This window comes from Myotis daubentonii, chromosome 10, assembly GCF_963259705.1.
Source record: "Myotis daubentonii chromosome 10, mMyoDau2.1, whole genome shotgun sequence".
NCBI lineage: Eukaryota > Metazoa > Chordata > Mammalia > Chiroptera > Vespertilionidae > Myotis > Myotis daubentonii.
In genome coordinates, this window is record NC_081849.1 from 73055114 (window position 1) to 73074794 (window position 19681).

At 45.4% G+C, this 19681-nt stretch overlaps 1 protein-coding gene across 1 annotated transcript in view; it reads left to right on the forward strand.

Annotated features, from left to right (window-relative positions):
* Nucleotides 1–604: 604 nt before the first annotated feature.
* Nucleotides 605–19681, forward strand: part of CDHR3 (cadherin related family member 3) — a 53878-nt gene continuing 34801 nt past the window's right edge. The window contains exons 1-5 of the mRNA XM_059711282.1: nt 605–611; nt 3565–3767; nt 5484–5649; nt 8901–8998; nt 19493–19587. Of these exons, the coding sequence (XP_059567265.1) occupies nt 605–611; nt 3565–3767; nt 5484–5649; nt 8901–8998; nt 19493–19587 (569 nt within the window). The remainder of the gene's footprint in view (nt 612–3564; nt 3768–5483; nt 5650–8900; nt 8999–19492; nt 19588–19681) is intronic.

A 19681-nucleotide genomic window follows, 5' to 3' on the forward strand; every position in this document is an offset into this window, starting at 1 on the left:
ACATCCTTAGCGCTGCTGCAGAGGTGGGAGAGGCTCCTGCCACTGCTGCTGTGCTCACCAGGAAGCAGCTCCTGCATTGAGCGTCTGCCCCCTGGAGGTCAGTGCACATCATAGCGACCAGTTGTTCGCCTGTTAAGTCAATTTGCATATTAGCCTATTATGCCTGCAGGATCGGGCCAAAACTGGCTCTCTGACATCCCCCGAGGGGTCCCGGATTATGAGAGGGCGCAGGCCAGGCCCAGGGGCCCCACATCAAACTAATATTCCTGCACAATTGCTTAGGTTGCTCCAAAGACAACCTCTTACAGAGAACATCACCCAAATCTAACAACAGAGTTGAGGGGCCAATTTCACACCAGGCCCCAGCACCATCTTGCTGCTTTGTTGCCTGGTCATAGAAACACTATGATGCATCACATGTGCACAGTCACCTGACAAGTGTGGAGTGACGACATGGTAGTAAGTATGTGCAGTCTGTTATCTACAAGCCCCAGATGCAGCGAGGGCCCACCGCGGCCGCTCACTGAGTGTAACACCTCCTGAGGCCGCAACACCTATGTTGTGTGTAGAGTGGACGGGATCAGGCAGTAAAGTAGCCAGCATAATGCCTGGTGAGTAGGTTCTTCATAAATGCAAGTGGCTACTTGTTTCAGCAAAGCTATCACTCACCACGCCATTATTGAGAAAAACCTTAGTGAGTTAAATCTGAGCAGAGGGGTCCTTTCTTCTTGGCTGGAGGGGCACACGTCCCTGGTGTGGGTGGGAGGGGCCAAGAGAAGGTGGGAAATCGTTGAGACAAATTGCCAACCCTTCATTTTGCTTATGACTGTCCTTGTCCTGCTGAACAGTGGGGAAACACGTTCATGAACAGCTCAGGGGGGGGCTCTGCTGACGTTTTTATTGTGGGAAAAGAGGGCATGAGGAAATTATGCCTAAAAAAAACCCAAGCACCAAAGCAACTGATTATTTTGCTCATCTTGAAAAACTATTTTTGGGAACATTTTGCCTCTCAATACTCCTGTATACTATTTTGCTTCGGGTTTTTAATCACAAGAATGGTATAATACGAAAGTCAATTTTAATAGATTAAAAAAAATCTATTCGTATTCACATCACCTTAAGCCTCAGCTGTTTTGATTTATCTGAGTCCTTGCACAGTCCTTTTACTCACAGTCCTTGTGAGTAAAAATAACTTAGCATAATGCATTTTAGTCTCTAATCTAAATAAGATGATTTTAGATTTATAACAGCTTGTATCAACGAATGTATTTATATTTCAATTTTTCCTACATTTCCATTTATTTCTTTGCATCCCCTACCCCAAATTTGAAATAAATGCGTTCTTTTTTTTAATAAAACCAACATTTTTTCCATGTCCTGTTTGTTTCTAGAAATTTTACACCTACAATTTCTAAAATTCCAGAAATAAACAATTCATAAGTTTTAAATTGCTTGCTGTTCTGAGTAGCATGATGAACTCTCTTATCCGACATCATCCTGCTTGGCCCCACCCAGGACTTGAATTATTCCTTTGTCCATCATCTTCAAGCTGTAGACACCTCCCTCCCATCCCCATCCCATTAGTCACTCACTAGCTAACTCTTGGAGTACTGCAGTGCTTGTGTTCAATTAACCCTTACTTCATAATGGGCACAAGAGTAGTGATGCTGGCAATTTGAATCTGCCAAAGAGAAGTCATAAAGTGCTTTCTTTAAGTGAAAATGTGAGTACAGTATAATAAGATAATTTAGGAGATAAATTACATTTGCATAACTTTTATTACAGTACTAGAGGCCCGATGCACAAAATTCTTGCAAGAGTAGACCTTCCTTCCCCCGGCTGCCAGCACCGGCAGGCACCTGGGACCCAGGCTACCCTTGCAGCCCCGGCTTCGTCCGGAAGGTCATTTAGAAGGATGTCTGGTCTAATCAGAATATTATGCTTTTATTATTATAGATATTATTATAATTGTTCTATTTTATTCTTAGTTATTGTTGGTAATCTCATGCTGTGCCTAATTTATAAATTAAACTTTATCATAAGTATGTATGTATAGGAAAAAACATTATATATATATATATATATATATATATATATATATATATATATATATATGGTTTAGACTATCTATGGTTGTGGACATTTTCCCTGTGAATAGGGGGGATACTGTATTCACTGTATGTCCTTTAGCTCAGTTGCCTCATCTGTAAAATAATGACATTAATACCTATCTGAGAGGATGGTTTTGAGGAGTAAATGAGAAAAAGGATTTTACATCATGCGCCTCTTTGGAACATTGGATAAATGATAATTTCATGATTTTTCTAGTACCGCTATAACAAATTACCACAAATTGGATGGCTTAAAATAACAGAAATTTATTATCCCGCAGTCTGGGAGGTCAGAAGTCTGAACTAAAGGTGTTGGCAGGGTTGGCTCCGTCTAGGGCTTTGAGGGAGAATGTGTTCCGGGCCTACCTCCCCGCTTGTGGCGGTTGTTTCGGTTGTTTACCAGCCCTGGCTTGTAGCTGCATTCCTTCAATTTCCCCCTCTGTCATAACATGGCCTTCTTTCTTCTGTGTGTGTCTTTGTGTCCTGTGCTCACAGGGACACCAGCTGTTGGATTTAGAGCCCGTCTGAATTCAGTGTGACCTCCTCTTAACTAATTACATCTGAAAAGACTCTTTTCCCAAGTAAGGTGCATTCTGAGGTTCTGGGTGGACATGAATTTTGGGGAAGACACTATTCAACCCCCTATAGTAACCATTATTATGGAAGCATGAAAAAACATGACCTGTTGCTCTCCTCCGTATTGGCAAAGTCTTGCAGAGTGTCAAGGAGACTTGAGAATGTCCTGAGGCATTCTTGGAAGAAACATACTTTCTCTTAAATTGTAAAGTTCCCTGTCTGTAATGGAGTCCAGAGTAGTTCACATGCCTTCTCTAAGTATCTCATTTCCTTCTCTGTGAAACAGGAGTTAAGCTATCAACTAGGAAGTACTGACTGACTCTCTGCAGGATGCCCATAGCATCCAATAAAAACAAATAACTGTCCTTAAAATTACTTATGACTGTGGGGAGGTCTACCATGGAGCTCTTCAGTCATGCACACTCAACTCTCAGATGACAGCATGAATGAAACACTGACCCAGAGGAGGAAAACAACTCTTGTAAAATAGCGGGCCCTGGTAAAAGAGAGAATGTCATGGGTAGACCAGATACTTCAAGTGGGTGTCTATCTGCTAAGGTGACGTTTCTCTTCTCCTGGCTCTTCACAAAGATTGGGAGAAAAGAGAAGGGAAGCAGGGAGACAAGAGAAAAGCAGCAGCTTTATTAACAGGATGTCAAGAGCAGACTTCATGGTTGTTTGGTGGTGGTTGTCTTCTTAGCTCTAAGATTTCACATTCCCCTCTCCAAGTCTTGGCAGGAGTGTTTGTTCTTGGGGAGTGACCAGGTTCCATCACTGCTCTGGGCTACGAGTTGAAGCCACAGAACAAGCTGTTAAGTCCCTGTTCCCAGCACAAAGCTCTGTGTTCATGTCATTTTTATCCTTTTTAAATCCACAGCGGGAGAGGCACTGCACCTAATTCACTTACCTGCTACTAGTAACGTGGCAGAGAATTCTTCACCTGGGACTTCAGTGCACAAGTTTTCTGTGAAATTATCAGCATCCCTGTCACCTGTGATGCCAGGGCTGCCCCTGATAATCAACACCAGTCCCCTCACTGAAGCCTTCAGCGTGAACGCTCTGTCAGGCACCGAGTTTGAGGTAGGTACCATCTTACTCGCAATGGGAGTTACCTGCAAAGAGGAGTCCTGAAGATGAGAGGCCTATGGGATTCTAGAACAGTGATCATTTCTTCCTCTTTCCCTAGTTTACTCTCCATTATTCTAAGATCCAGACGTCCTTTTTCAGGCATGCTAGGTGCCCCTCTAGCCTTGGAATCCTTTTTCTCTATTTAATCTAGTCCAACTGAACATTACAAATCATCTATAATCATAAAAGTGAAATATGCTAATTAGACTGGACAGCCAAACGACCTTCCGGTCGTCATTCCAGATAAAGCTGTGGCTGTGGGGGCTGAGGCAGAGATGGTTGGGGCAATCAGGCAGGCAGGCAGGCAGGCCAGCAGTTAGGAGTCAGTGGTCCCAGATTGTAAGAGGGATGTCCAACTGCCAGTTTATGGAAGGGACCTACGGGATCAGGCCTAAACCGACAGTCGGACATCCCCCAAGGGGTCCTGGATTTCGAGAAGGTGCAGGCCAGGCTGAGGGACCCCTCCCATGCACGAATTTCATGCACTGGGCCTCTAGTGTTACAAATAAAAGGCTTGTTTCTTATTGCCAACCATCCTGACATGATATCAGGTGTAAGGTGTGCTGACTGTAACTAAACTCTTTGGGTGTTTTAGTTTGAGTATTGATCTCCTTAAAAGTTGGGCTCTGATGAAATTGTGTCGGTGATTCTGCTTTTCTATGATTCTGTGACTTTTCAGACGGAAAAGTATGAGGAGACTTAATATGGAAGAACATGCCCTGAGTAAAAAATATGAGCCTAAATGTCCAATGCTACTGTGTGAATGTTTCCCCATGTTAAAGAGCCATGGTACCACTGCTCTGTTTTCTAATTTGTTGATTGAGTCTTTCCAAAATACCAATGGTATTTTTCACAGAACTAAAACAAATATTACTAAGATTTATATGGAACCACAAAAGACCCCATAGCCATACCAATCTTGAGAAAGAACTAACTTGGAGGTATCACTCTACCTGATATCAAACTATAGTATAAGAACAAGTATCTAAGTATTCCATGGATGAACTCATTTAATCCTCACAACAATCATATAAAGTAGATGCCATCCCCACCCTCCATCACCCTGACCCTGTTCACTTTTCTCAATAGCATTTACCACCATTCACACACACACACACACACACACACACACACACACACACACACACACACAGATCATGTTAGTACATGTCATTCCTTAACTCTGCAGATGTATCTTTCTTCCCTTGTTTATTCTTGGAAGTGGCCTTGGGAAAATTAGAATGGAGTGATGAGTCAAGATGTAATTTAACGGCAATCCCAGGAAAGTGCGGCATCTCATTTTTAAAGACTAGAAAAGCCACTACATTCAGGGTTGCTAAGGGACTCACCTAGGAGCCTAACTTAAGTAGTGATGGGTTTTTTAATTCTCTGGTTTTCCATTTTCTGTCAGTAGAACTAGAGTATCTCCTGAATATTTTTCTTTTTTATGAAAAACAGCATCATATACAGCAGTCCCTTTAGTGGAGAAGTGTCCTGGGGCTTGTGTTGGAAGGACTAAGGCAAACAGCCAGTTCCTCTGACAGCGAATGAAAGGTGGTTTCCAGGATGCTGTTTGCTTTCTTCCTAGTAATAGCCATTTGCAAAATGCATGCGCACAAAGCTGACCTTCTTTCACAGGATCTCTAAGAATTCTGCATTTACTTTTAGGTTGTCACTACTGGGAAAGAACAACTGGATTTTGAAACGGGACCAAACATGTTTGATTTGCAGATTTATGTTAAGGATGACGTGGGTGTCACTGACCTACAGATCCTAACTGTCCAGGTAACAGATGTGAATGAGCCGCCTCAGTTTCCAGGCAACTTGGCAAAAGGTAAGATACACAGGGTGTGCCATGCAGCCCAGATGGTGGCATCAGGGAGGACCCTGGAGACGGAGCAAACCAGAAAAGTAAATGAAAAAGCAGCTGTTTCCCTGGGAAAGGCAGGTGCTTAATGTGCAGGAAATAGATAAAATGTCCCCCAGCCCAGGGCTCCCAGTAATAATGCCCAACAACTTACAAAGCCCTTCTCTTGGGCCTTTCCCAGTCCTGGGGAGGGAAAGGAGGCTCGGGACCTCAAGTGGATCATTCTGAAGGACTCTGGCCAAGCCCACCAGGCTCATCACTATGTACTACTGGTCACTGACTGACTTGTTCATTCTCCCCAAGGACGCTGACCCCTTGAGCGCAATGTGTGCCTGGAATCGGCTACAGAGCAGAGATGACACTTAAAGGGATGGGAGCATAGGGTACCGTAAATTCCTGAATAATCTCCCCCCCGGCTCATGGCTGCGGATGCCACCAAGTCTATCATTTTAGTCCAGGTTCTCCCCTGAACTCCACTCAAATATCCACTTGAATATTTAATAGGCATCTGTAATATTGTGATTTATAATAAGAAATATATATTTGGTTTTCCTCCGGTTCCTGACACAAAGCTTCTAAAACCCGTGGCTTTTCTGTGATGAGAGTGATAAAGATATGTTTTGTTATGTTGATGACGTGATGTTTGAATGGTGGCCAGCAGAGCCAATCCTGTGATTAGAGGGTTGGAACTTTCAGTCCCCTCCACACCCCCTCACACACTCTCCTCCCCAGGCCCCACCCCCACCACAGCAGAGCAGAGAGATGGTGGAAATGGAGTTCAATCACCAATGGCCAATGATTTCATTAATCATGCCCAGGTAGTGAGGACTCCAGACAATGTAAAAGGGGTTCAGAGCGCTGCCAGGTTGGTGGAGATTCAGGGAGAGTGTGGTGCCCAGAGAGCATGGGAGCTCCGCACCCTGTGCACTCTTCCATCTGGCTGTGCCTGAGCTGCAACCTTTTATAATAAACCAGTCATCTAGTAACTAAAATGTTCCCCTGAGTTCTGGGAGCCACTCTAGCATATGACTCAAATTCAGTGAGGGCATTTCGGGAAGCTTAGATTTATAGCTGGTGGGTCAGAAGCATAGGTGACAACCTGGACTTGAATTCAGATGGATTTTCAGCTGATGTCAGAGAATTTCTTGGTGGTGTAGGAAAAAACCCACACACACTGGAGTTGGTTGCAGATTATGATATCTCAAACTTAATGTGCTCCCAATCTAAGCTCTTGACTCCCACTTCAACCCCCTCACCCCCACCATCCCCACCCAAAGCTGCTTTTCTTGTCTTTCCCATTTTAATTAATGGCAACTCTGTCCTTCCAGTTGCTTGGACCAAAACTTCAAAGTCAATCTTGACTTTTTTCTGTCTTTCACATCCAACATCGAATCCGTTAGGAAATGTTGTCACCTTGTAAATCTATGCAGAATCCAACAGTCCCTAGCCTCTTCACCGCTACCTCCATGGTGCCAGCCACGAGCCATGTCCCTCCTGAGTTACTACAATGGCCCGCTTACTGGGCTCTGCTCTGCCCTTGGTCCGACAGTTGATTCTCCATACAGCAGCCAGGGAGAGCCTGTCAAACATCAGCTAAATCAAGGCATTCCTCTGCTGAAAACCCTTCAAGGACCTCTCATCTCACCCAAAAGGGGAGCCTGCATCTCCTTAAGGCCCCATCAAATCTGGCCCATCCCACCCTCCCCACCTACCATGCTGTCTCCCATGTCTCCCCCTCAATCCGCTGCCCAGCGGTCCTAGTCTTCTCGCCAGTCGGTGAGCACCCCAGGCACAACCTACCACGGCATCTCTCTCGGCCTTTGCTGTTTCCTCTGCCCGCTCCTGCTCCATATCGCTGAGGCTCCTCCTCATTTCTCTTAGGAATCTTCATTCAGCTGACAATGAACCTCCATAACCACTCCATTGAATGTTGTAACCCAGCTCACAACACTGCTTCCCTGATTTTTCTCCGTAACATTGTTCGGTAACATTCACACATTTTGCTCATTTATTATCCATATCTTCCCACAGATTTCAAGTTCATGGGAGCAGGATTTTGTGAACTGCTGTATTCCCAAGGTGTAGATCAGTGCTTGCTTTTTAGTGAAACCTCGGTAAATGCTTTTTTAAAAAATGAAAGCATGAGCAGTGATAAGATAGATGAAAGCTGAAGTCAGATGGCTTGAGTTTGAGTTTTGATTCTATCACTTACTAGCTGAGACAACCCAATAACGCCTATGAACTTGTTTTCTTGTTTATAAAGCGGAGAAAATGACCATGCCTACTTTCTAGGGCTGTTGTGCAGATGAAAGGGGAAAACATACGGGGGGGGGGGGGGGGGGGCAAAAGTTGGTTGACAGTTGTGTGTATGGAAAATAATTCAATAGTTAATAAATAATAATACGAGAATAAACTGTTTTGTGTACTTGCAACTGCAAACCTACTTATGCCCCCACACTATACACTAAGTCCTCAGCACAGTGCCTTACAAAAGAATGAGTTAACCTTCGCCTTCTCGCTCATCTCTTGATCAGAGACATTCTCAGAAAGAGACAGGCCAGGGCAGAGAGCATGGTGGCCCTCAGGCAGGCCTGGGGGTGCCCAGTGGCACTGCCTGCCCCTCCCTCCGCATGAGCACCAAGAACTCTGAAGTAGATGAGATCATTTTTTTCGTCCCTTTCCTGGGCCTCTCTCTGCAACCCTCTCTCAGCAGAAGTGAGTCCCTGAAATGAGAGGCCTTATGGTGGAGCAGAGAGGCTGAGTGCAGGTCAGAGGGGTAGCCTCAGCTCAGGTTGGGAGGAATTTACACATTAAAGGGGCTCTGAAACTTGGAGCAGCCTCACCCTGGAGGTCACTTTTCAACTCTCTGCCTTTATCACCCCCCGCCTCTCTCCCATCAAACAACAGGACCCCAGGTCACCTCTCTCTAGAGGAAACACGGGAAGACTTGATTCCCAGCGAGGCCAACCCTAATACGTTGCTAATTCCCATAAAAGGATCCACTCCGGCAAGTTGCTAATTCCCATAAAAGGATCCACTCCGGCAAGTTGGCCGTGGTCTCACTCATGGCCTTTATTCTTGCTGCCCTCTTTCCTACAGTGCCAAGACACTTCATTTCCTTGGCTGTGTTTGGTTTCCTTTGGCTCACCTGGTTTGGGGATTTCTCATTTGCTTTATCTAATAAAATGTTTCTTATTCCACTGTGTACGTGGGTGTAGGTCTAGACCTCTACATAGTGGAAGGAGCAAACCCTGGATTCAGTTACCAGGTTGAGGCCTTCGATCCAGAAGATACGAGTCAAAATATACCCCTCAGTGTAAGTCTCCCTGTTAACCTGAAGAGGGGGCTGACCCAGGAGCCTGGCGTCTCAGCAGGGTGGGCTTGGGCAGTGGTAATGGGAGAAATATGCTGCCAAAGCATAGAGGGCAGGGGAGGTGGGCATCGGAAAGGGCACTCTGGAGACAGATGCCTCAGATTGGGCTCATGGCTCTGTGTGATCTTGGACAAGTTCTTAATCTCTCTGAGCTTCAATTTCTTCGTCCAATAAGAGCACCTACCCCGGTAGGCGTACCATAAGTATTAGAGAATGCACGTAAGGCCACTGAGCACAGTGCCTGCCTAGCATATTAAAATCGCTCAGTGTTTTGTTTCTTTAATTCGAAGGTGATAAAAATCCAGCTATATTATTTAAAAAATAAGCATAAAATGCATACTCCAAAGGCATTAACATTTCCTTTTCAGAGATGAAGCCACGCTGCTTGGAGCCCAGTTAATAAATAAAAACGAGTCCCGGGAATTCCAAAGAAAAGGAGGAATTCCATAGAGAAAAGCAGATTAGGTCCTGGAGAGTTGCTTCATGGCTCAGTCTGAGACAGCTGATCTCTCTTCTCTCCCTATAGAGCTCTTGTGGCCACCAAACCTCAGGCAAAGAACCCTCTTAGCTTGGCAAGGGTGCCTCGGTGCCTCGCTCTGCCCCTTGAAGCCGGGCAGCCCGGGCGGGAGAGACTAGTGCCCGTGGACTAACCTTGGAGCAGGCCACCTCCTGCAAACCCTGCCTTACAGCAAAGAGAACACTTGAAAGATGACACTCAGGGAATGGGTAACACCAGGAGGCTGTTTTTGCTGTTGGCTGCGTGATTTGCAGCTTCAACAGGACTGCTTTTTCTAAGAGGAGGACGTGAGCCTTGGGAATAAACTCCAGGACCAATATAATGTGGCCCACAGGGTCTGAAATAAAGCTGTTTAAGGTTATTGGATACATCTTAAGTTAGAGAATAGTGGATGTTATTATTAGAAGATATCCCTCTGTCAAAAAATAAAAGCAACTGTTAACAAATCCAAAAGACAATGGAGAGGAAAGGGGGAGACTTTATTCAGGTAATAGTTCCTGACCCACCAATTGGTCCAATTTTATGTAAATGAGAATTCTAAATTGCACAGTTCTAATTGGTCGACATCATGCACTCTGATTGGTCATTATGGAGCAATTCTGATTGGTTAGTAAAGATGCAAATAAAGATATAGCTATGAGATTCTGATTGGATGGAGTAGGTTTCAGTTCATTGTTTGAAAACAAAAACTAGGAACTGCCTTGTAAAGAGAATTCAAACAGCAGGAGACCAGTGCAGGAGGTTGAAAGCTCTGTCTGAGATTCTTCCTGGTGTACAGAATATGTGAGAACTTCTGTCAGCAGATGGCCACTAGACTGTCATTATTTATAAAAGCTGGGCCCTCAGTTGACTGTGGGGAGTCCATCGCAGCAGATAAATGTCTTTTCTGGGATCACATCAAATGAATCTTCTCAGGATCCATACAACCCGTTCATTTATTTAAGATTCTATTTGCAGGAATAAGTAAACGAATATGCAAACACTTAATGGGTTTCTACTATGTGCTAAGAGCAATAATACTAGGTCCTTTAAATGCATACTTATTAATAACATACTTGTTATACCAGTTATAAATGTGTTTGTCTGAAAAGAACAGAAAACTTAACCACAGTGGCAGATACAGGATTTTCTTCTCCTATAAGAAGTTCAGAGACAGGTATTTCCTGCCTAGTTCAGAGCTAGCATAGCTGCTGCCATCAAAAACCTGGGCTCTTCCTATCTTTCTGCTTTCCCATCCAGAACATACTGGATTTGTTTACAAGATGGCTGCTACATCTCCAGCCTTTACTTCTAAGTTCCAGGTAGGAAGAAGGAGAAGGAGAAAGAAAAAGTGGAGGAGGGGAGGAGGAGGAGGAGCAGGAGGAGGGGAGGAGGAGGAGGAGGATGAGGAGGAGGAGGAGGAGGAGGAGAAGGAGGAGGAGGAGGAGGAAGAGCAGGAGGAGGAGGAGGAGGAGGAGGAGGAGGAGGAGGAGGAGGAGGAAGAGACTGAGGAAGAATAAAAGGAGGAGAAAGAAAATAAGAAAGGGTAGAGGGTGAAGGGGGCAGTCCAGGCCAGTCTGTCCCCTTTTTTGGTAGGAAAACAAAGACCTTCCTGGAAGCCCTAACCAGAAGACTTCTGCTCACTTCTCACTGTCCAGAACTCTGTCATAGGACCGCTGTTGCTTGATGGTGACTAGGGAAAAAGGGATTTTGGATGGAGATTAGGTCAGCAACCCCAAGTTATACACTTAAACCTTTAGTTCATTTCAGCATTTACCAAAAATCCACTATGTGCCAGGTTTCCTATTAGCTACTTTGGATACAAAGCTGACTAAGACACATTTTTGTACCTCAAGAAGTTCACCGTCTAGAGCAGTGGTTCTCAACCTTCTGGCCCTTTAAATACAGTTCCTCATGCTGTGACCCAACCATAAAATTATTTTCGTTGCTACTTCATAACTGTAATGTTGCTACTGTTATGAATGGTCATGTAAATATCTGATATGCAGGATGGCTTTAGGCGACCCCTGTGAAAGGGTCGTTCGACCGCCAAAGGGGTCGCGACCCACAGGTTGAGAACCACTGGTCTAGGTAGATGGAAGGCATTCATGCATACCCCAAATAATTATACTTCAGTAAGATAATTACTGTAAAGTTTGTACAAAATGTAGTAGGAGCAGAGTGGGAGGAATCTCAGCTGTAAAGAAAAATATTTATTTTTAGATATCCATTTGTACTATATTGTTCCAAATTATGCAGCAGGAACAAGGTCATGGTCCCTTTAAACCAGTGGTTCTCAACCTTGGCTGCACATGAGAATCACCTGGGAAACTTTTTAAAATCCTGATTTCTGGGCCTCCTCCTCCGGAAAATCTGTTTCTTTGTGACTAATGTTGTGGCCCCACCCCATCACAAAGAAACAGAATTTCCGGAGGATGGGGCCCAGAAATCAGGATTTTAAAAAGATCCCCAGGTGATTCTCATGTGCAGCCAAGGTTGAGAACCACTGCTTTAGACATACCTCCCAGATCAAGTTGTCCCTTTCTGCTGAAGGGAAGCTCCCTACCTGGTAGGGAGCAATGCAGCAGGTGTTGCTCCCTTAAAAGAAAACGTACTGCAGTCGAAAAGGGCGAAGAGCAGCTGCAGGGATGGCGCCTGGAACTGAGTGGCTTCTGCAGAGTTGTTGGAGGAGGGAGCACTCCCAGCGGCAGCAAAGTGTTAATGAGTATTTAACACCTGTGCTGGAATGAACAGCTGCGCAGAACTTGACAGCCCGCCCGCAGGAGCAGTGAACATAATCTAGAAGGAAACTTTCTCAGGCTAGAAAAAGGTAGTAACAGTTTAGGAAGTAACATACGATGGCCTTTGTGCTTCGACATTTTATTTTGGGCTCTTGGGGGTACTAAATGACGTATTTTTGCTCTGTACAAGGAGAAAGGAGATGGGTTAATGTGCTATTGATCAAACCCGTGCTTTTCAACCTTGGCTGTAAACTGAAGCCACCAGAGGAACTTAAAAAAAGCAAAAACACCCAGATGTCTGGGTCCCGCCCCCTAAAAGTCTGATGTAATTGACCCGGAGAGTGGCCCAGGTGTCAGGCTTTAAAAGTGTGGCTCAGTGGTTGAGCGTCGACCCATGAACCAGGAGTTCATGGTTCAATTCCTGGTCAGGGCACAAGCCCAGGTTGCAAGCTTGATCTCCAGTGGGGGGTATGCAGGAGGCAGCTGATCAATGAAATCAATAAAAACATATTTTTAAAAAATTAAAAATAAAATACTTTAAAAAAAATAATAAAAGCCCCCTGGTGATCTCAGGTACAAACAAGGGCTGAGAACAGATGCTTTGAAACAGTTTCCCAAACTTCCCAATTCTCTGTTTTGGATTCTGTGGGTCTGGGATGGGCCTGGGAATCTGCAAATTTGCCAAATACCCTGGGCAATTCTTCTGGTCAGAAAGGCCGGGAACACTAGTTTATGAGTGTTTCTCAGAGGGGTCAGGCCCTGTGTGAGAAAATACATAGGCTGCTTTTTTAAATGCAGAGTCTTGGACTCCACATCAGAATGCTGAATTGGAACACTTCCCGGGTGATTCTGATGCATCTACCCTTTGAGAACCACTGAACTGAACAAACAAGTACAGACTTTAATACACACCAAAGCATGTGCATGAAGCCACTACGCTTGGTCTGTGCCTGTCATCTTACCCGGTGTGTCCCAGGAGTCACTTTGCTGGTGACAGCAACTAGCAGAGAAAGGATGAATTAAAACTTGCTCTAGGACATGTCCAGAAACCCCAACTGCTTTAAAATGACAAATCCTTATCCAGCTTAATGAAGTGAAACTGTGTCACAGAGGAAGTGAAATTGGGGCTAATGCAGAAACCACTGGTATTTGCTTCCTCGTTTTTAGAGAAATTCAAAGAGCATGTGGTTGTAAATTGTTGGGACCAGCACTGCTCAATCGAGCTGGAATTTGACCGGAAAGGAATGCTGCGTATATATAATTTTAAATGTTCTCATAGCTCCATTCAAAAAGTAAAATGAGACAGGTGGAATTAATTTTAATATAGTTAAGTCAATATGTCTGAACTATTATCATCTCAACATATAATCAACATAAAAACGATTTATGCAATATTTCACACCTCTTTTTAAAAAAATATATTTTATTGACTTTTTACAGAGAGGAAGGGAGCGGGAGAGAGAGTTAGAAACATCGATGAGAGAGAAATATCCATCAGCTGCCTCCTGCACACCTCCTACTGGGGATGTGCCTGCAACCAAGGTACATGCCCTTGCCCGGAATTGAACCTGGAACCTTCCAGTCCGCAGGCCGACGCTCTATCCACTGAGCCAAACCGGTTAGGGCTCTCATCCTTTTTTTTTTTAATGCAAGTCTTTGTGCAGCTCCTCTCCTTTCAGACCAGCCACACTGCAAATGCTCAGTAGCCACAGGTGCCTGTGGCTGGACAGTGCAGACTCTGAGCCAGCATCAACCCCCCTGCCCTGTGCACCTTCTGTGTTGTGATGGGGTGCAGGGGATGCATGTTCAGAGGCAGGCTTCGGTGGTGGGCTCAGAATATAAAGACACACAGGATGGTCTGTGCGTGAATAATCATATCAGCATTTCTTCTCTGGACCGCCTCCTCCTGCCCTTTCTCCACCTCCTGAAGGAGGCTCCATGCAACCCAACCCCTCCCGCCCACTCCCACCTCCCTCCTCTCCCCCTGCGTGGAAATGGCCCTGTAACTGCCGCACAGCCTCCTCAGAGACTCTCAGGACGTTAATCAGGTTCGCAGCTGGAAGCAAAGTGATCTAGTGCAGCAATTCCTCCATTAAGGGGCTTTCCCTTGGCCTTTCCATTAGGGAAGGACTTTTGCATAAAGTGAAATGTGCTTTGTCTTCACCAGGGCAGACAAAGGATTAAATTAAAAGAGCAATAACCTTGCTAGTAGCTGGGCTACTGGGAGGGCCACAGGGAAAGGAGTTCTCTCCCCGCCTCTGTCTGGAGCATGGCACCGAGAAGTGGCAGCCGGTTGTGTCTTTTGATCTTCCTGAGTTTATAGTGACTGTCAGGAGACGGGACTTCTCAGATCCACTTATTTCTGGGTGAGGGAGGGGAGTGAGGCCCTTGCCTGGGCCAGGTCACTCTAGTGAGAGCTGAGGTCTCTGACCCGACTCCTGCTCATCCCCTTCGCCTGTGTTCTGACAAATGTTGACTTTGGTGCCCTGACCCTTTCTTTCCTGAGTGACAGCACTCTCCCTGTTCCCCATGCACTTCCACTGCCCTCCTCCTCCCCACAGACACACACCAGTCACGCAGCTACCTGTCCGTTGGGAAGCCACCACTGAAGTCTTTGCAAGACACACTCTGCTCCGGGTTCTTATTAAAATGCTGAAGAAAGGAGAAAGCAGGGGTGTTGGACAACTCCCACTCCCGATACATCACCACTGACCACTGTTGGTACGCTGGGAGAGACGCTCTCTCGAATAGATGGGGATCATTGTCCTTACGATTAGCAAAGCCTAAATCAAAGAACGGGTCCCAGGCTGATTATTAAAAAAAAGAAAAGAATGACAAAATATGAGATAGATTCTACAGCTTTATCAGTAAAGGATTGCTATGGATAGCATTCTGCATTTACAAATGTGGCTCTTTTAAGAACATTCAAATACTTGCCTATAACCCATTTAGCTCACCTGTATAATAATACAACATGAACGGACTAAGTTAAGGGCTTCAAGTAGGGTTTTTTAATGGTAATTTTTTTCTCCTAAGCATACCCTCCCCCCACCCCTGTCTCCACCTCCCACTTCTGAGTTGGGATAGGGATGGGAAAAGGGGAAAAAGGAGGAATTGAGGCTTTTATAAAATATTCAGCGTACAATGAAAAACATAATAGGATTGTGGCATCATATACGTAACTTGAGACAGCCCGGTTGGAAGGTGTGCCCTGTGGTGGGTTCTCTGGGTGGGTCTGGGGCAGTGGTTCTCAACCTTCCTAATGCCATGACCCTTCAATACAGTTCCTCATGTTGTGGTGACCCCCATTTTCATTGTTACAAATTGAACATAATTAAAGCATAGTGATTAATCACAAAAACAATATGTAATTATGTGGTTTCCGATGGTCTTAGGCGACCCCTGTGAAAGGGTCGTTTGACCCCCAAAGGGGTCGCGACCCACAGGTTGAGAACCCCTGGTCTGGGGCATGTTCTCAACGGCTTACAGCCATTGGCACTCCCAGGACTTGGGAGGCATTAGGGTCCTTCCTTCCCTCTGGACCTTGACTGCTCTGTTCTTCGGAAACAGGAGGCGGAATTCTTGTAGCTCAATTCCATTGCAGGCCTGAAAGCAACTGATGGCTGCAAACCCGCACAGGTTGACTCATTCTTTGCCTGTGACTCCAACTGCAGTGGGGGAGCCGCCGGAGGTGCTGTGCCCTCCCCAGGGAGCCTGACATTTCAGGAAACTGGGCCAGCTCCCTCTCGCCCTCCTTTCTCCCGGCACCAATGGCACCGTAAAGGGTGAATGGGGCAGGAAGCACGGCTCCTCGCCTTCCACACTGAAGCTTTTGTGTCCGTGAGCAAACCGCAGCTGCCAAGGGGCTGCGGAGAGAGAAACCTGGGGTGGTGGTAAAGGAATATTCCCAGCCGGGAAACTGTGGAGCTTGTCTGACAAGCATTTGTTAACCGAATTGATCTGATTACTCAGGACTTTTCTTAGCCAGTCCTGGAGCAGAGAGGGGCTGCAGTTGCTTTTCATTCTATTTAATTTCTGTTTTCCAAGAATGAATATCCAGGGAGCAGCCTTGATTAAACAAGCCTTTAAAAAGGGGAGAGAATGCCAGGTTTTACAGAAAGCTTTCGGAATTGCTGGCAAATGGCCACATGACACAATATTTTTAGTCTATGGATATTATCTCCTTTCTAAGTACAAAACTGCTATTCCCATTAACGCAAGCTCATAAGTTCAAGGATAAAGGAAATTAGCATGATGCTAAAAGGAAAAAAAAAATCAGGATTCCAGGAAATCAGACTTTTAATAAAGATTCCCCATGCTCCTAGTTTTACTCTTTCTATCTGGCTCTGTTTTTTCTTTTTCTTTTTTCTCGTTCATTTTTGCTGAGGCTGTAGACAGAACTGGAGAAGATTTCATAATCAAGACTGGCATTACCAAATTCAAACAGATTTTTTTTTTAAGTTTAACAAGTTTTTTGTTGCTGTATTTTCAAAAAAGATTTTAAGATCCTTTAAGTTTGGAATGCTGCTCTCAGATGGGAAAACAGGCAAGAAGAAAGCCCCAATATTTAACGTTTAACACATACTTATTGAGCATCGATTACGTGTTAGGCACTAGGGACATAGCAGTGAGTAAAATGAAGCCCTTTTCCTCCTGGATCTTACATTCTAACTGGACAGGGATAATTAACATATACGGAGGGCTCACCATGTGCCAGGCCCTGCTCTAGAACTCTGCACGATGGGGCATGCCCTATTTTATTACTCTTTGTTGCACAAGCTGAAAAGTGGTAGAAACAGGATTCCGATTCAGCTGTCTGGCTCCAAAGCCACGGAACTTAACTCTACCGCCCCAATCTGTGACTCTTCCATTCCAGACGGGCCTAAGCGTCCTCCTTCCCTCTTCCCATCACACCCTTTTGGACTGCCTCTCCCATATCTTCTTCGTGTGTTTCCTCAGTTGACCATAGCTTTTTGCACAGCAGGACCCGACTGTCATCTCCATATCCTAAGACCTTGCACGGTTGGGGGACCAACTAGAACTGGAGACCTATCTCCTAGAGCAGTGGTTCTCAACCTTCTGGCCCTTTAAATACAGTTCCTCATGTTGTGACCCAACCATAAAATTATTTTCGTTGCTACTTCATAACTGTAATGTTGCTACTGTTACGAATTGTCATGTAAATATCTGCTATGCAGGATGGTCTTAGGTGACCCCTGTGAAAGGGTCGTTCGACTGCCAAAGGGGTCACGACCCACAGGTTGAGAACTGCTGGCCTAGAGCATTTCAAAACATGTGAAAAGACATCCCCAGTTAGGTGCATGTGGGAAATGCCCCGCTTGGGTCTATAAACCATTGTATCACATCTAGTGCGAACCTCTGATCTATGGATACGTGAGGATTCTCTGCCAGGAAGGCTCTGCTTAAAGACATGGAACTGCTCCGTGTGCAGGCAGCTGCGAGCCTAGGCCCTGGCTCCCAGGCTATGAGCAGGAGAGTTGAGGGGGAGGGAGCTTGGGATTTAAACGTCAGGCCGCTGACTGCATATGCAATTTGGGGGCTGGGAGAAGGGCACTCCTTGGTATCGCCCAAATAGTTCCCCTCAAAAATATTTCCTCTCTAAGTGACCAGCCAGAGAGACTTAGTAAAATACCCCATACAGTAGAATGCTGTGCCACCATTAACCAGCCAAGCTGTAAAATAAGATTTAAGACTATGGAGAAATGCTCAAGCTATAAATGAAAAGCGCAGATATTATAACATCAGTTTTTTGGAGGGTGTATGTTTGCATAGAAAAGAGCATAAGGCTATCCATGAAAATAATGATGACTACAATTGAGTTTCTTTTTTATACTTTTCTGTCTTTCCCAATTTTTGTATAAAAGATATATTCATTACAACTAGGAAAATGTTATTAAATAGTAAATGGAAAGTAAGCACTTTTTTAAATGGCTTAAAAACCTTAGAAATGCCCAAAGGAGACCTTTAATGTCTTTTCTGTGCATCTTCTCTTCTCTGATGGGGAGCTCAGCTGTGATGACAATACCAAGTCTCTGGGTTGGAATCCTTGGCTGGTGTTGCCTTTGATTCTAGACCTCAGGGGCCATGGAGGAGAGGTCATCCCTCATCCATGTAGGAAACAATAAAACCTTCTAACCTTAAAGCCCTTTGGAACAAAGGGACATACACGTGTGAGCCTCAGTGGCCTGTGGCCCTCCACATTTTACAGCGTGCATTGGAATTTAATCCTCACAGTGACTTGAACAAGCAGTTGGTGGTATCATCCCTAAATTACAGGCAAGGAAGGGACTCATCCTCACCAGAATTTGGACTCAACTCTTCTGACCCAGGTCCTTCCCCTGCATTGTTGACTCCATCATGGGAGCAAGGGCTCCATCTTGGTGAGCACTGTGGAGAGCACAGGGTGGTCCTCCTATGAGCAGGCCCTTCGTGGACTGGACAAATAAGCCCATATTCCTGTCGGAGCAAGAGGTGCTGGGCAGAGGGTCATCAAGAGAGCTGGACTGGGCACTGGAAGCCAAGAAGGATGAAGATCTCAAGTCCCCAAGACACTGGAAGACTTGACCAGCGGCCACAACCCTCACATCAGATTTTGAAACAGCCCTTCTATATCTCCAAACCAGCTTCAGGCTTGGGCTCCATTAAGTTTCATTTCCTCTCACACTTGCCCTTCCCTTGGCCCTTCCATTATTTCAATGGATGATGCTTATGAACATGTTTTGCACCCCCGCTCTATCATAAGTTCGGTTAAGTGTAAAGACCAGATCTCATTAACTTTAGTATTGTCCTGTTACCGTAGGCATGGTGGCTGTGTTTAAACAGTGTTGGTTAAAGAAGTGGGCCTGGGCGGCGGCAGTGAGAATGCCGTGACAGGGAAAAGGAGGCGGGGCTCAGAAGCAGGAGGCCCAGGCAGGACCTTTCATATGCATTCTGTAACTACAGCAGGACCAGCGACCAGCTCCTCGGGGTGTGGCAAGTCGGGGTCAGAGGCTCAGACCAACGGATCCAGACGTTTCTTGATTCAAGCGCCATTAAGCCTGAGAGCTCACAATTTGGGCTTCATCCTGATGCATCAAGAATGTTCCATGAGCCAAGAATATAAAGTGGGAACTGAACAGACATGTCTTCTGGGGAAAGATAAGTGTGCTTAGTCACATTCTTTTTGTCCTTGTTTTTTAGTATTTCCTGATTTCTCCCTCGAAGAGCTTCAGCATGTCTGCTAATGGGACCCTCTTCTCCACAACAGGATTTGACTTTGAAGCAGGGCATAACAGGTAGCCTTTGCCGATGGCCTTGCTTGAAGTCCCTTCATCTGAGGGTCAAGGAGCAGGCGTAGTGCAGGCTGAGTGAGCGCAGCTAGGGAGGCCC